This window comes from Danio aesculapii, chromosome 1, assembly GCF_903798145.1.
Source record: "Danio aesculapii chromosome 1, fDanAes4.1, whole genome shotgun sequence".
Classification (NCBI taxonomy): domain Eukaryota; kingdom Metazoa; phylum Chordata; class Actinopteri; order Cypriniformes; family Danionidae; genus Danio; species Danio aesculapii.
In genome coordinates this window covers 16,012,100-16,029,582 of record NC_079435.1, presented here as the reverse complement: position 1 = coordinate 16,029,582, position 17,483 = coordinate 16,012,100, and the positions used below count along the sequence as shown (strand labels likewise).

The 17,483-nt window shown below is 32.6% G+C and overlaps 1 protein-coding gene across 1 annotated transcript; it reads left to right on the top strand.

The window, feature by feature from the left end:
• The first annotated feature begins 1,062 nt into the window (after nucleotides 1–1,062).
• On the top strand, nucleotides 1,063–10,213 carry LOC130238171 (T-cell surface glycoprotein CD5). Its single transcript, XM_056469117.1, has 7 exons — nucleotides 1,063–1,150; nucleotides 1,630–1,681; nucleotides 3,973–4,362; nucleotides 5,006–5,122; nucleotides 6,692–6,742; nucleotides 6,822–6,884; nucleotides 9,800–10,213. The coding sequence occupies exons 2-7, from the start codon at nucleotides 1,630–1,632 to the stop codon at nucleotides 9,880–9,882; spliced, it is 756 nt and encodes a 251-aa protein (XP_056325092.1). The 5' UTR covers nucleotides 1,063–1,150; the 3' UTR covers nucleotides 9,883–10,213.
• Nucleotides 10,214–17,483: the final 7,270 nt, after the last annotated feature.

Genomic DNA, 17,483 nt, shown 5'->3' with positions numbered 1-17,483 from the left:
GAAAATTACACAATTTTTAAATAACTCTCGCGACCCCTTGAAATTATTCTGCGACCCCCGCAGGGGTCGCGACCCCCAGTTTGGGAACCACTGGTCTAGAACTGCCACTGCTTACCAATCCCAAACGTTTTAACTAAATCTTTTTTTTCGAACTGAGGATTACACCTTTTGTTGCTAAATTTACAGGAAGAGAAATTATGCTTGAACTCACTGACTCACATTCGACGGCTGCATGAATTCAGTCCCGTATTGAATCATAGATGAGAGTTTCAAGAGGGTGTTGGGGGAATTTTTTTCTACACGTACAAAAACCAGTCTTTACGGGTCTCTCTCCCACTGTACGATATGGTAAACCAACCCCGGCGACACCTGAGAGAGACTGAGAGAGTGAGGGAGGGCACAAAGACGGCTGGGAAAGATTGTGAATGAAAAGAAGATATGAGTAACCATTAAATCAAAGGACTGAGGTGGATATATCGGTGGTTTTATAGCTTTACTGATTTGCCACCATGATCGCAAATGATTCCTACAAGCGCGATTAATCATCTTTCGTGCAATTTTTCGAGGGTCGTACACCACAGGATGCTCAGTTCCTGTATGCAAAAACATTTTCAGTTTTGAATATGCAGATTTTTTATGTCAACTAAAAATGCAGGGATTCATGCAATTCCTCCATGTTGTCGCAACACAAATCGATTAAGTTAATTGTTTACAAATTTAAGTGGATTGAACATAAAACAATTAAGTTTTCCCCCCAATAAACTCAAGAATTGTGTTGTTTCAGCTCATTTTAATTTAGTTTGAACTTAACAAATTTTTGGAGTGTACCATAATGTTTTGAATTAGGTAAAATCCCTTTCATTTCAAGATGAGACAATATCACATCACTAAATACTTGTCCTCCTCCCACTTACCCATTTTTTTTTTCAAGTTTTCTTCACTTTTTGTGTGTGTGCCGCTCTCTTTGAAGTGAGGAAGCAGTGCAATGTGCAATCAAACAATGCTCGACATTAAAAAACACGCTGTATATGGAGAGAGAGAATGGGGGCGGGGAATGAAGATCGTAGCTCCACACCTCTGCCTATTTCCTTTCACTTAATTTTTTCTTGTCACTTGTTGCACACGTTTGTTCTTGTCAGTCACAGGCAAGGTAAGATCTGATAAATCTTGTTTAAAAGCTGGTTAGAAGTCGTGGCGTTGCATTGATGTTTTGATGTTTGACACTCTTTGAGGAAGAAAATCTTCAAACGTGTTGAAGCGGAGGAGAAAAGACGAGACGTAGTGTCATATTTATGAAATAACAATAAATATAAGTAATAGTTTTGCAGATTAAGGTTTGTGGCAGCTAATTAACTCTACGATTGTCACTTTGGTGAAGAATTTGCAACTCAAGTCACATCATCGTAGAGGTCAGATCATTGAATATAGTCATAGTTGTGTATTTACGTGCTTAATCTGAACCATTAGATAGAAACCTTATAATAGCTATTTACAAACTGGGGTTTGTAGCGCACCAAAGGTCACTGATTTGACCTCTGGGCCTGAGTGTGAGTGTTTGTGTTTGAGTTTGAGTGTGTGTCTTTTTGTTAAGTCAAATGATGTTAAATGTTTGGCACAACCTTCTGCCAGATGGAAAACCGTCTGCTGATGAGTCTTACGGCGCTCCTGCTTATTGATGTTGGTATGTACATTATTTATTCTTTGCTTATACTTTGTTGTCGATGAATTCAGAGACACATTTTCCATGATCTGCTCTGCCGCTGTAAAACCTGCCTCTTGCTGATGATATCTGTTTTCATTTGTAGATTAGATTTGTATTAAAACACGCATATCAGTGTTTTATTGTCTGCAAAATGACATGAGAAATGCACTTGACATTTATTGTTCTGCTCAAAATGTTATCATTTTTTGTATTATAATCACAATTTAAAGCAACTTTTCAAATTCATCTTACGAAGTCTCCATTTTCTGCAGACGTATGTTGACGCGTGAATTTAAAAACTATTGCAATCTAACAAGATAAATAAATGATTATCTAATATGATTAATTCAGTCTTTGTCAATCTCGCAATATCTTCATTACACATTTCTTTAATATTGATAAATTACCCCTCCTTTAAAATTTTTAAAATGTTGTTTATAGATAAAGTACATGCTACAACCTTGATTTTTACATGAGCAGACCATGTTATAATGTGTTATTTACAAGTTCAAATGGTTGTACTTTATGTCTGGTTATTTTATTTAAGTATATGGTAGATATGCTACTTTGTTGTGTAAAATGGAAAACTGTTATGGTTACAAATTCATATTGTTAAGAACGTAAATCAGGCCAAATGACATTTTCAGCTCACAGTCTAATAATATATATATATATATATATATATATATATATATATATATATATATATATATATATATATATATATATATATATATATTTATATGTGTGTGTGTGTGTGTGCAGTTGCAGTCAGAATTATTAGCCCCACTTTTAATTTTTTTTAAAAATATTTCCCAAATTGTTTAACAGAGTAAGAAATTTTTTACAGTATCTCTAATAATATTTTTTCTTCTGGAAAAAGTCTTATTTGTTTTATTTCGGCTAGAATAAAAGTAGTTTTTATTTTTTTAACATACCATTTTATGGTCAAAATTATTAGCCCCTTTAGGCTAGATTTTTTCTGATAGTCTACAGAACAAACCATCATTATACAGTAACTTGCCTAATTACCCTAAACTCCCTAGTTAACCTAACTGACCTAGTTAAGCCTTTAAATTCCACTTTAAGAATTTTAGAAGTGTCTTGAAAAATATCTAGTCAAATATTATTTACTGTCATCATGACAAAGATCAAATAAATCAGTTATTAGAAATGAGTTATTAAAACTATTATGTTTAGAAATTTGTTGAAAAAATCTTCTCTCTATTAAACAGAAATTGGGGGAAAAAATAAACAGGGGGGGTAATAATTCAGACTTTAACTGTATACAGATACAAATAAAAGATACTTCACAGAGCAATATGAGAAACATTGCTAGAAACTATAAATTTAGGCTTTACTAAGATGTTAATATTTATTTTATACTAAAGGTCTGATAACATGTCTTCCACATATAAATGAAATCATTTAGAGCATATTTTGAAAATGAGAAGCGGTCAGAATAATAGATGTTTAAAAACACAGTTCTTCCACCAAATACTGTTTAACTTCTCTGAAGTTCTAACATTGGTAATGTGTTGTCTGAAGATGATTATAAACAGGTCTAAAACCCTGATGTCTTTTTTTATGCATGCAAAAAAGATCTAAACGATAACATTTTTATTTCAAATTTGAAAGAAATGTCTTTAGTAATTTACAGAATAAATTTAAAATGTTATTTTTTTCTGAACATATAGCCATAAATCATAAATCTTTGTTTACTCCACAACTGCGTGGTGTATATGTGTGCACACACTATATAATGTGATACTGTAACAGCAGATTGCATGATAATCTTTATGCACCGTGATCATGAGCATTCACACACACATCGCATATATGATGGTTTAATCCTTACTGCAGTTTGCAAACATAGACGCTTTTTGAGAAAAAATAAAACATAAATATGAAGGTACACACGCACACACAGACATACACACAATAATTCTCTGAATGCCTTCAAGCAAAGGCCAAACATTTCATGTATGAAAAATTATTCAATAATATTAAGTGATGTGGAGTGAGAACACCATGCTGTATTAAAATGACACCATCACTTCACCTCAAATGCACTGCGACAAATTAAGCCCACAGAATAGCATGCTTTACTGCAAATATATCAGACAATCTCTGTGCAGCTTTCATTATTAATATTTCTTTATTTCACCATCCTTGATTTGTATTTATATCCAAACTAAACATCTCAGGGACAGATGAAAAGTTGTCCTGAAAGTAACTTGGAAATCTCCATGTGTATTTTCCTCTTGCAGGACTCGGAATCACGACTCCGAACCCAACCAACATCTCTGCAACCGATGGAACTAAAGAGACCTCTATAACACCTACACCACCAACAGTCCCACAGACTACACGTCAGGGAGATATCAAATATATTGCTCTGACAGAAATTGCCCTGCTGAAAGTAAAAAGAAAGAGTCCGTGTGAGGGTCCGGTGTATGTCTATTCCGCTACTCTTGGTGAAAAGCCTTTGTGCTTAAATGAAAAAGCAGTCAGCTTGTTGAGTGGACTGTGTAAAGACATGCGGTGTGGAAACTCCAAGCATGTTACTACCTTTTATGAAACCGATTCTGGGATTCAGCTCGCAAGCAATATGACATTAACAATTACTCCGTGCTCAGGTCTGAGTATAAGCTGCACAGGTATGTCTGCGTGCTTATTTCATTTAGGAATCTGTGTTGAATTGTTCCTCTGGATGTAATATCCGCTGTAAAAAAAGTCAGTAAATTAGCAGTTTTCCATATTTTGTGATTCATGTTTATTTTTTCTGCTTTTGAATTGAATTATGATAGCTTGATCTTTCTTCCAGCAACTTTAAACCTTGAAGAGTTTGAAAAAGTGACTTTAGCATTAGTAATTAACATTAGTAATAGTTTACAGTGATAGATTGTCTGGGTTGGTGTTGTATATGACGGTACAAAACCTTTTTATAAACTGCCAGTGCATTAAACTGCAAGTGCAGTTATTTTACAGTTATTTCTCTCTCTATTATGTTTTATATATTGTTTAATCTTCTGACTAAAATGTCAATAAAAGTCACTTTGTTAAATTTTAGAGTTGAATTTTCAACATCAAAAGTCGACAGAGCAGAGATCAACATCCTATAATGCAATTCACGACTGTAAATAAATAGAAAACACTTGTGAATCACAAAATACAGAAACTATTAATTAACAGATATTTTTTACAGTGTACTTACAAGCTTTATTAGACAAAATAATAATAAACCTTATCATATGAAACGTACATTTTAAACAACATTATTTTCTTTCTGATTTTTTTCAGATCCGCTGGGAAATGAGTTGATTGCTTATAAAGCAGTAACTGGCATATTGTTCTTCATCCTGCTTGTCATTTTGGTTCAGTTCAGTCGCCCCACGATCAAAGTCATCCGAAAAAGATGTGAGTCGGTGAAGCCGCTCTTTAATCTCACATCACCTTTAAAACATTCATGTTTCTATATGAATACAACACTGTAACATTTCTGTGTTCCCTTATAATTGTTTTGTACAAGGACTGTATTTAAAATCAAATTTAAAAAGGTATTGAAGTAATACAATGTAAAATTGAGAAGAAATATTTCAGATGATTCACTTTTATAACTCTCTGAACAAGCAAATCTAAGCAGATTACTGAGGCTGATCATATGAACTCTTCGTGCAGAAGGGCAGAGCTTATTAGACTTGTGTAAAGTCTTTGCGAGTTGCACGTAGTTATAGAGATGTGGCGGGTGACGAATTGAATTAGTGACATTTTAATCTAACAAGACTCAAACTATTTTCGTAAGACAAACTAACATATTTTTAGGGTTCCAATAAATAAAAACAATAAGATTTTATTTTTTTCTTCAGCTCCTGTATGAGGATTTGACAGCTCATTTTTTGCTTCTTAAGAACATATCGTAATCACATTCATTTTCAATTTATAAAATATCACTCAAATAGCTTATATGATATGAAATATTGGCAATACATAATACAATATTATCCTATCAGTTAGTAAATGGATTAATTTAATTTAACTAATGAGTAATACAGTTCAAGTCACAATTATTCGCCCCCCTTTGATTTTTTTCTTTCTTTTTTTAAATATTTCTCAAATGATGTTTAACTGAGCAGGGAAATTTTTACAGTATGTCTGATAATATTCTTTCTTCTGGAGAAAGTCTTATTTGTTTTATTTCAGCTAGAATAAAATCAGTTTTTATTTTTTTTAAAACCATTTCAAGGTCAAAATTATTAACCCCTTTAAGCTATTTTTTTTTCGATAGTCTACAGAACAAACCATTGGTATACATTAACTTGCCTAATAACCCTAACTTGCCTAGTTACCCTAATTAACCTTGTTAAACCTTTAAATGTCACTTTAAGCTGTACAGAAGTGTCTTGAAAAATATCTAGTCAAATATTATTTACTGTCATCATGGCAAAGATAAAATAAATTAGTTATTAGAAATGAGTTATTAAATCTATCATGTTTAGAAATGTTTGAAAAAAATCTCTCCGTTAAACAGAAATTGGGGAAAAACTAAACAGGGGGGCTAATAATTCAGGGGGTTTAATAATTCTGACTTCAACAGTACATTTGTTACAGTGTTTATTTGTCTGCTGAATTTAGTTGAAAAAATCTCAGTGGTTTTTGAATGCTTAATTGTTTATAATGCATGAGTAAATAAAAAATGTTAATATTAATACATATTTTAGAAGTATTTTTCATAGTCCTCTGGTTCGAGTTAATTATTAAACTGGACTTAAAAAATACAAGCTTTTCATAGTGTTAATGGAAATTTGTTATTGCAAAACTGACATTCAAAAGCAAGGTGTCTTAAAAATAATATTTCTTATATTTATACTAATATATACTTCTATATATTTATTTATTTCATATTTATACTTTAAAATGATTGCATTTTCTGTTTGTAATATAAATGTTATGGTAAAAACGGTCTAATTTGCCCTTTTTTTGCTGCAGTTTCACAGAAGCGTCAGAGTCGCTGGATCGGGCCGACTCAGAGTCAGAGTGGTGAGTCATTTCACACATCAACACATTCGGGACTCCTGAGTCTGACAGGCGATTCAGCATTTTATCTTTCTTCTTTAAGTGTCATATCACAGAGGTCAAGGTGGACCAAACAACAACACAGTCAAAAGACAGTCTTATCCTGGTGAGTCCATCCCTCTCTCTCTTTCTCTCTCTCTCTATTGAGCGTTCTGGACTCTATTAATCTCTCACTCACATTTGCTTTGTACTCAATTATATAATGATGACTACAGTATTATGATGATGTATTGGGCTTTTCATTCAAACTACTCAGCATAATAAATGGTGGGTGAGTGTGAGTGTGTGTTTGTTTGTATGGTTGTGAGATCTATTGGGCATGTTAGAACAAATTATCTAACATTAAATGAGCTGTGTATGAACGTATCTAATTCATCATCATTCAAAAGACTGACCATGAGTTTCTGAACTTTATATGGCATTTAAAACATTGAATAACGCCATGATGTTGACATGGGACCACATTTATTAGCAGCTTGAGCTTTCTTTTGATGTTTAAAATAAATACTGTCTGGTAAGGCTGCACAATACATATTTCAGCATTGATATCGCAATGTGCGCTTCTGCAATAGTCATAGATATGCAATGTCTGAATTATAGTGGACCAGGAGCTACAAAATTGTATTTAATTAATGTATTTATACAGAAATTATATGATTTATGCAACAAAATAATTTTTTTGTCTTTGTTTCTAATAAAAATATCTACATCTCAAAGTGAAAACAAGATTATTTAACTTAATCCACTGGCAGATAATGTTGCTTGTTTTAAGGAAAAACTCTTAATTTTGCCTTTTTTCATCTGCATTTTAAAACAAAACAAAACAATATTTTTTACTTGATCTAAGATTTTTTTTAGATATTTGAACTAAAAATGAGACAAAGTAAGAATTTTGTATTTTTTTTGCATTGTGATTATTCAATTTCTGTACATAAAAACTGTTAAACCCTAACAGTTTCATCTCTTTATACAGAATTATTAAGTTTTATACGTTTATACAAACATTTATACAGAATTTATACCATTTATGCAACAAAAATGTTTTTTGTTTTTGTTTTTAAATATTTGTCTTTGTTTCTTTGATTCTAGAAAACAAGATTATTTAAGTTAATCCACTGGCAGATAATTTTGCTTGTTTTAAATGAAAAACTCTTAATTTTAAAATGTTAAAACATAATATTTTTACTTGATCTAATTTTTTTTGATATTTGGACATAGATTTGTTAGATATTTGGATTAGATATTAAGATATTTGGACAGAAAAGTATTTTTTTATTGTGATTATTCAATTTCTAAACCTGAAAACTGTTAAAACCGTCAAATTGGGCTATTCAACTATCTTTGTGAAACTGCATTTATATCAGAATATTTACTGCAGAAAAATAAAATATCGCAATATCAGTTTTTTTCCAATATCACGAAGCCCTATACTGTCCTGATTGAAACGTAATGAAACGTATCGATGAAGAGGCATGAACACTGTGATTTTTTGTGGCTGATCCTATTGCATGCAGTTGCTTTTTAAAGAAATTCAAATGAGCGAAAAAAATATTTTCATATATTCTTTATCTATTAATATCAAAAAATGTCATTGTCCTATGTTAGCTGGCTTCTGTTGATTTTTATCTGTCTGATTTAATCAAATCAGCACACTGAACGAATGCATAACAAACTTTTTGTTTCAAAAGCTTCAAATGTTGTTTTTATGCATTATAAACAGTATTTGTAGAACTAGTTGGATTAATCAGGATGACAGTCCACTGCAAAAAAAAATGTTTTTATTACTTTCTTACTTGTTTTTTTGTCTTGTTTCTAGTCCAAATATCTAACATTTTTTGAATCAAGAAACATTTTCTTGTAAAACAGAAAATATAGTCTTGTTTTAAGAAATAATGTGCCAAATTTAAGTGAGTTTTTTCTTAAAACAAGCTAAATAATCTGCAAATTTAAAAAAGCTAAATAATCTTATGTCAAAACAAAAAACTCACTTAATTTTGGCATTCATTTTGGTTTTGAAAACAAGACCATTTTTTTTGCTTAGAAAATGCTTAAGAATTTTTTGTTATTTAGGCAAGAAATAAGACCAAAAAATCAGAGTAAGAAAAGTATTTGTTAAAATGTGTATCTTAATTCAATTTAGGCTTTAATCATCTTGTTTATTCATGTTTTTTATGATTATTAAATGCTAAATTTCAGACTACATTTGGATTTTGATGACCATTCTGGGTGACACTTTGCAATACGGCTTCATTTAATATTTATAAATTTATTTAATATATGACCTAATTCTAAACAATACTTCTACAGCATTTATTAATGGAATTTATAGTTTTAAAAATATGCAGTTTTTCCTTAAAACAAGCTAAATAATCTGTAGGGTAAACTAAATAATCTTGTGTCAAAACGAAAAACTCACTTAATTTTGGCATTCATTTTGGTTTTGAAAATAAGACAAATTTATTTGCTTGTCTAGAAAATGCTTAAGAATTTTTAGATATTTGGACAAGAAATAAGACCAAAAAAATCTAAGAAAATCATTTCCTAAAATGTGTATTAATTCAACTTAGGCTGATTGTAAATGACTGTAATCATGTTTTTATGTTCATTTAATGCTAAATTTGAGACTACATTTAGGTTTTGATGGCCATTCTGTGTGACATTTTGCAATACGGCTTATTATTAATTAATGCTTATTATTATAATTACTAACGTGAACTAATTATGAACAATACTTCTACAGCATTTATTAATGAAAGTTAATGTTTAAAATCAAAAGTTGTGCTTTTTGACAATAGTAATGCAGTGTGAATTTAAAAAGAACAATAAATGACAATATTTTTATTAACAAAAGATGAATAAATAATGAAATAAATGCATTGACTATTGCTTGTTAGCATGAAATAAATCTAAAAACATTTTTAAAACGTAGAAAAATAAATGCACAACTTATTAAAATATCCAAATTGAAATGAAACGTAGTAGCTCCTAATAATTCCCACTGTTATTCTTCTGTGTTGTCAGGTTTGGAGCGGCTGACAGTAAACACCAGCAGAGAGCCTTCGTCCAACAGAAACAGTGACTATGATTCATACAGCTACAACTGAAGACTGTGAAAAAAACTGGCCTACAGTCAGCGGTCTTACATTACGAGACTTTGCTTTATTTGAGCTGTCATTCAGCAGAGTGTAAATATGTCTAAGAAATACATCTGAGAAGTCCATTTAGGATCAAGTTAATCCATCAGAGCGCTTACTTTGTGTTGCATAGCAGGCTTGATTTTCATTGTTACTAGAATTTCTTTAGTAGTTGCTTGATTTTGATGAGTGTGTTTATGTTATTTTTGAAATACTCAGAAACAAAATGGTATTATGATCAAAACCTGTAAATTGTTAAAAATATATACATATATTTATATAAATGTTTTTGTTTTTTAAGTTGGAGTATAAATCATTTTAAATAAACTAAAAAGAAAACTGTTTTGTGCCTTTTGAGTTGAGTAAAGAAGCAGAAAAAGATTGGAAATTACTTTACAAGTTAAAATATAAACATCATTTATAAATCTTCATGTAAATATGGGATTTCTAAAAATCTAGTCATTAAATGAATCCAGACTGATTCATAGTTTGGCTTTAAGGTCTCCTGAAATGGGCTTGAAGCAAAAAAATAATGTATTCACAACGTTGATATAACTTGGAAGACGGTGAAATTGGAAGACAGGGCGGGGCATACCGAACAGTCCCTCCCCTTTTTAAAATTAACAATTTTAAACTTTGTTTTCTTTAGATTAGCTTATAAGACAATTCGACTAATTTCACCTCAAAACCTCCTCTATCAATTTATAATACAGCATTTTGTGTACAATTCAATTGCGTCCAAAACATATTGTGGTCTGTGGTATCTTGCACATTTGATCTGCTCTTTACACTGCATTTTTGGACCAGAGCAGACTGTGTATGTATCACACTAATGCAAAAGAAAAAGTCATGCACTGCACTGGAGAGCAAATTCACACTGTCTGAATCATTTATCCCCTCTATAGTGTGCAGTGTATCAATCCCCATATAGAAAGTAGTAACTGCGTGAACAAGTGACTGATTTTAGCTTTGACGTCTAGTTATACTGCAGTGTCAAAAGCGATTGGTTGACTTAAAAAGTGAGTAAGATTTGCATGATTATAAAAATTAAGTCAACTTAACAGTTTCAAGTTACAATGGGTTTGCTTACATTATTTTTAAGTGAAGTCAACTTTATAAAGTGCATGGTGCAAAAGCATTAAGGGTGTGTCTGAATCAACTTTTGCTATTTTAAAGATAAATAATACAGTTCGCTCCCTGGTGCACGGTCTAACAGGGTTGTGCTTATTCTCTTAATGAGTTCTGGGTGTGTTTTGAGCATGACGTGCATTAAACCAATCAGAGTCTCGTCTCCCATTCCCTTTAAGAGTCAGTTGAGTCGCACCATGGCGCATTTGCTATTTACATGCCGGACGGAAAAACTGAACGCTTCACTAGCGAGAAAACAGAAGTCTGGACAAAGAACTGATTTATATCCAAACACACGTCCTATTCTTATGCCCCATATGATGGTGCATACATCTCCAAAACCCAACAAGTGGACAAATCTAAACTTGTTTTTATTAAAACAATTATAAATATTCATTTATTTTCTTTTCGGCTTAGTCCCTTTATTAATCCGGGGTCGCCACAGCAGAATGAACCGCCAACTTATCCAGCATATGTTTTACACAGCAGATGCCTTTCCAGCTTCAACCCACCAATCTCTGGGAATCATCCATACACTCATACACTACGGACAATTTAGCCTACCCAATTCACCTGTACTGCATGTCTTTGGGCTGTGGGGGAAACCAGAGCACCCAGAGGAAACCCACGCAAACACAGGGAGAACATGCAAACTCCACACAGAAACGCCAACTGACCCAGCCGAGGCTCGAACCAGCGATCTTCTTGCTTACCTACTGCGCCACTGCATCGCCCAAATATATATGCAAATAATAAATAATAGTACTAATGATAATAACATTAAACAAATGCAAGTTGAAAATAGCAACAAATCGTGCCATACGCATCTTGCGCCTTATTGCGCCGGCTGTACGAACGGGCCCTAAAAGTAACTAATCACTTTTTACAGTGTGTAAAAAAAAATTAAAAATCTTGCAGCCTTTAATTATTAAGTTCAATCTAATCAACTTTTCAAGTCATCTCAACTTACATCAATCAAACTGACTAAAAATATTAAGTTCAACTTTTAAAATTTGAAATTTAATTAACGTATTAAATTTTATTAATTAATTATTTAAATTAAAATAATTTCAAGTAACATTGAAACATTTGTTGTCATGTCTTTTTCAGTGTATAGAGTAGGGGACAATAAAGTAGGAGACTCTAGAAAGATCAGACAGAAGATATGAGTGATGTCATTAGTATCATTGGTGGAGGTGAGAGACAAAATTTTGATTGCTTGTATCTTCTAAATGTAAATTTTGTCATCGTTTTGGAGCAAACTACTAGATTATAGATAACCTTAAAGAGATGTTTCTCTCATTGTTTACACACCCTACAATTGTCCTTAGAGTTTGTTTTTTTTCTGTTGAACACGAAGATATTTTGAAGAATGTTGGAAACCGGTAACCATTGACATCCATAGTAGGAACAAAAAATACTATGAAAGGCAATGGTTACCGGTTTCCAACATTCTTCAGAATATCTTTTTTTGTTGTTGTACAACAGAAAGAAATTCATAAAGGTTTAGAACTACTTGTGGGAGATATAATTGTCATTTTTAGGTAAAAGGTGTCCCTTTAAATCTAATATATCATATTAAAAGTCAATTTTGTTTCATGAAAACTTTAGTGAGGCTAATTTGGAAAGGCTTTACCACTTGTTTAGTTATTTAACTGATTTTACTTAGTGTTAATGAATAGAAAAAGAAAGAAACTTTTATACCGTGCACTGCGGTTTTGGTTGCATTTTTTATAACAATGTTGCAAAACAAAAGGAAAACACTGAAATGAATACACATGAATGAGTTAGTGCTAAATAGATTGACATTTGAGCTTTGACGTGAAATGTAGGCTTCAGAGGAGGCATGGGAGCGATATCAAGCTTGGAAGAGGGAATGCGGTGTTAATGCACACATTTGCAGCAATGCGGTTTCCTGTCGTAATTCTATTAACTTCCTGTTTGTGTTATTTCTGTCGCTCCTGCTCTAAATATACTGTAGACTCACTGTGCTCATTCTTTCAGGCGTTTCTTTGTCTCGATTTGTTTGATTTTCATTCGTTTCCTTCTTTTAATATTTACTCCTCTCTCTGTCTCTCTCTCTCTCTCTCTCTGACCCAGTTGATTTTTTAATACCGCACTCATAGTGGGGTTTAATATCACAAGAGCTTAAAATCTTATGCCTTGTCTGACTGATGTTCGCTAAGTGAAACTCTCTTTCTAAAAGCACTAGTGCGAGAGAGAGTTTTTTTTTTCTATATTTATTTCTCACATCTCTTTATATGTGTTTGGTTGCTCTGCAGTTTCATATTTGAGTTGTGTTATTATTTTAATTTAATAGCACAAGTGTCTTTGCAGCTGCTTTAGCCTCTTTTCATACTTGAGAAATGCAAAGATGACAGCATGCTGTGTGTGTGTGTGGTGGGTGGGTGGATAAGTGTCGTATCCTTCCTCATCCTCAGGTCAGAGCGAAGGATTAAATCTGTAGTTTAAATGAGGTTCCAGCAGAGAACAATGACAGATGACAACAGATTACACGCACAGATTAACAACAGAGACCACACTGGGGGGAAATATCCAGTGAATCCATCAGCGTTTCTTCTTTTCATCCTCACATAAACACTTGTGACACTGACATCAAACCTGCTTGTTACCTGCATTCAGCCGACTTTCACTTAAACCTTCACTTCAGACCATTATAATGCACAGCTAATCTGCTAAAGTAAGTTTTGTAATAAAAAAATTATCAAAAAGGTAATGAATGATAATTATTTATCAAGGATTATATATTATTCTATCATATAAAAAAAAATATAAAAATCTAAATGTATCATATCACAGCTTAGCGTTTGTGTATTAAGAGCTATTAAATTGTGTAAATTGAATAATAAATGAAATTACAAAAATAGTATAGTCTCATCATAAAAAGTATCAGGTTTTAGGCTTATTTATTAGAGCCTATTTTCAGAATATAAATATTCATAATATAAATTACCCTTATAATTGCTCCAACATTAGGCACATTCGAATCAAGACTGAAAACACATCTGTTTAGCTGTGCCTTTACTGAATGAGCGCTGTGCTACGTCCGACAGATCGCACTATTATGTTTTTCTCTTCTTTTTAATTCTTTTATAACACATTTGATCTGTTTTTATGCTTATTTATTTTATTTTTACCATTTTTATTATTTGTTTTTATTTCTCTTATACTTGTTCCTTTTATTCCTGTTTATGTAAAGCACTTTGAATTTTTTTTGTATGAAATGTGCTTTATAAATAAACTTGCCTTGCCTTGCTTATAACCAAAATGTTAAGGAAATTAAACTTAAATTTAAGTGTTCAAAGACCCTCTTTCAAAGACCCTTGTTCAAAGACCCTCTTTAGAAAAACCATTTATAAAGACATCATAGAAAAGTCATTAAAACCATATTAAGTTTTTTTCCAGTTATTTTGAATCTGATATTTAGATACTTTTAGAAAAATCATCTATGAAGTTAAATTAGTGTATTATTTAGCATTTTCTACATACTTTTGGAACTAAATTTAGTTAATAAACATGATAATGTACGCCTTGACAAACCATTGCTATATTTGATAACATTTTTCATATGTAACTGAAGCATTAGCAAGTAAAAACATATACATTTTTTACATTTAAAAACACTTTATTGAGTTGATGTTTTGCTATATATAAATATCCAGGTTTATCCTGAGTTTTTCTGAGTTATAAAGTAAAAAAAGCTATTTAATTAAATCCTATGAGGTATATAATTATTTGATTTCATGCTGTATTAAATTTCCTACAATAATAAATTCAGTTATGAATATATACTGCAGCAGTTTTGAACAAATGTTGAAATAAATAAAAGTGAGGTAAATGCAATAATAAAGTGGTACACTGTACAAAAAATGCTGGGTTCCACACCATTTCTTAATGTTGTCCCAACACAAATCGATTAATTTAACTGAACTATTTTTTACAAATTTAAGTGGATTGATCATAAAACAATTAAGTTGTCCCTAAAAAAGCTGGCTGTGTCGATTTAGCTCCTTTTTAATAAGTAGTTTGAACAAGCTGCTAAAATCTTTTTTTGAGTGTATATAATAAACGAGAAGTCGTATGCTCGTTGGATAAAATATTAAATTAAGACTATTCAAACAAGGGCAACACGGTGGCTCAGTGGTTAGCACTGTCGCCTCACACAAGAAGGTCGCTGGGCCAGTTGCCATTTCTGTGTGGAGTTTACATGTTCTGCCTGTGTTCGCAGGGATTTCCTCTGGGTGCTCCAGTTTCCCCCACAGCACAAAGATGCACGCTATTAGGTAAGCTAAATTGTCTGTAGTATATGTGTGTGAATGAGAGTGTATGGGTGTTTCCCAGTGATGGGTTGCAGCTGGAAGGGCATCCCCTGTGTAAGACATATGCTGGATAGTTTGGCCGTTCATTTCGCTGTGGCAACCCCTGATTAATAAAGGGACTAAGCTATAAAGAAAATGAATGAATGAATGAATGAATATGCAGGTTATCTTTTGAGCTTTTCTGAGTTATAAAGTTCACAGAACCTATTTAATTAAATTCTATTAGTTCTAGCAGGGTTTATCATTATCTGATTATATGTTCTAACAAATTTCATACAATCAAAAATTTAGTTATTAATATACACTCACCAGCCATTTTATTAGGTACACCTTACTAGTACCAGTTTAGACCCCCCTTTGCCTTCAGAACTGCCTTAATACTTTGTAGCATAGATTCAACAAGGTACTGAAAATATGCCTCAGAGATTTTGCCCCATATTGACATGATAACATCACGCAGTTGCTGCAGATTTGTCGGCTGCACATCCATGATATGAATCTCCCATTCCACCACATCCCAAAAGTGCTCTATTGGATTGAGATCTGGTGACTGTGGAGGCCATTTGAGTATAGAGAACTCATTGTCATGTTCAAGAAATCAGTCTGTGATGATTCACACTCTATGACATGGCGCGTTATCCAGCTGGAAGTAGCCATTAGAAGATGGGTACACTGTGGTCATAAGGGATGAACCATTGATACAAGACAGAATGGATCCATGCTTTCATGTTGTTGATGCCAAATTCTGACCCAACCATTCAAATGTGGCAGCAGATATCGAGGCACATCAGACCAGGCAACGCTTTTCCAATCATCTATTGTCCAATTTCGGTGAGCCTGTGTGAATTGTAGCCTTAGTTTCCTGTTCTTAGCTGACAGGAGTGGCACACGCTGTGGTCTTCTGCTGTTGTAGCCCATCCGCCTCAAGGTTGGACGCATTGTGTGTTCAGAGATGTTCAGTTGTAACGAGTGGTTATTTGAGCTACTGTTGCCTTTCTATCAACTCCAACAACAATGCCATGTTCAAAGTCACTTGAATCACCTTTCTTCCCCATTCTGGTGGTCAGTTTGAACTGCAGCAGATCGTCTTGACCATGTCTACATGCATTGAGTTGCTGCCATGTGATTGGCTGATTAGAAATTTGAGTTAACAAGCAGTTGGACAGGTGTACCTAATAAAGTGGCCGTTGAGTGTATACCGCAGCAGGTTTGTGTATGTAGGGTAATTTAACATAAAACATATTTCTAAATAAATAAAAATGAGGTAAATGCAATAATAAAATGGTATAATATAAATAAGAAGTTAGATAAAATATTAAATTATGACTATCCAAACAAACCATGGAGTGAGAAAAAGTGTCGAGAAAGAGTTAAAGTGATGTATTTAGACTTGATGTATTTAGATGTGCTCAGTGGTCAAGGAAATCAGAGAAAGATTAGATGGAAAAAGAGACAGTGGTGTGATTAAATACTTTGATTTTTTTTTTCAGATGCTTAATGCCCTCATTCTTGCTAATAGGATTTTGCCTTTAATGCCGTGCGCAGCGTTTTTCCGTCATGCACTACTCATTTAGCCGGCGAAATTAAACATTAAAAGCATTGAGATCCCATTACTCTAATGTATGCTTAGAAAATCACCATTTCTGACAACATGAATTCTGTCATTTTTTATAGAGTAAACAGAAAAGTGGAGAACTCTGGGAATAGAGAGAGTGAGATTAAAGTCGGAATAGAAAAGAAAATATGTTTCATCTTCAGATTTACAAGGAGATTCATAGAGGGATGTCAACTATATCTTTGGTGGGACACAAAATATCAAGACATAAAGAGAAAGGGGAAAAGGGGGGGAGGGTGAGAGCAGAGAGAAAGAGGAAGAGAGCGGATTATTTACCATTTTAAATGAATAAATCCGTATTGTGTGAATCCAGCACACCAGCTGAAGAGAGACAGACAGCGGAGAGTGACAGATCTAAACTGACATGCTCAAATGGGCAGACCAGGATTTTAATTATTCTTATATATATTTTTATTCTTATTATACTTCTAAAATATCTAAACTTTTCATAATTCATGAAACTAAGAACAAACTTCCAAAGGATAGAA

Bases quoted from the DNA above. Each gene is read 5' to 3' on its own strand.
- LOC130238171 (XM_056469117.1), top strand. From the start codon at position 1,630: ATGGAAAACCGTCTGCTGATGAGTCTTACGGCGCTCCTGCTTATTGAT. The intron at 4,363-5,005 runs GTATGTCTGCGT...GATTTTTTTCAG, and splicing joins TCTGAGTATAAGCTGCACAG to ATCCGCTGGGAAATGAGTTG. The intron at 5,123-6,691 runs GTGAGTCGGTGA...TTTTTGCTGCAG, and splicing joins CAAAGTCATCCGAAAAAGAT to TTTCACAGAAGCGTCAGAGT.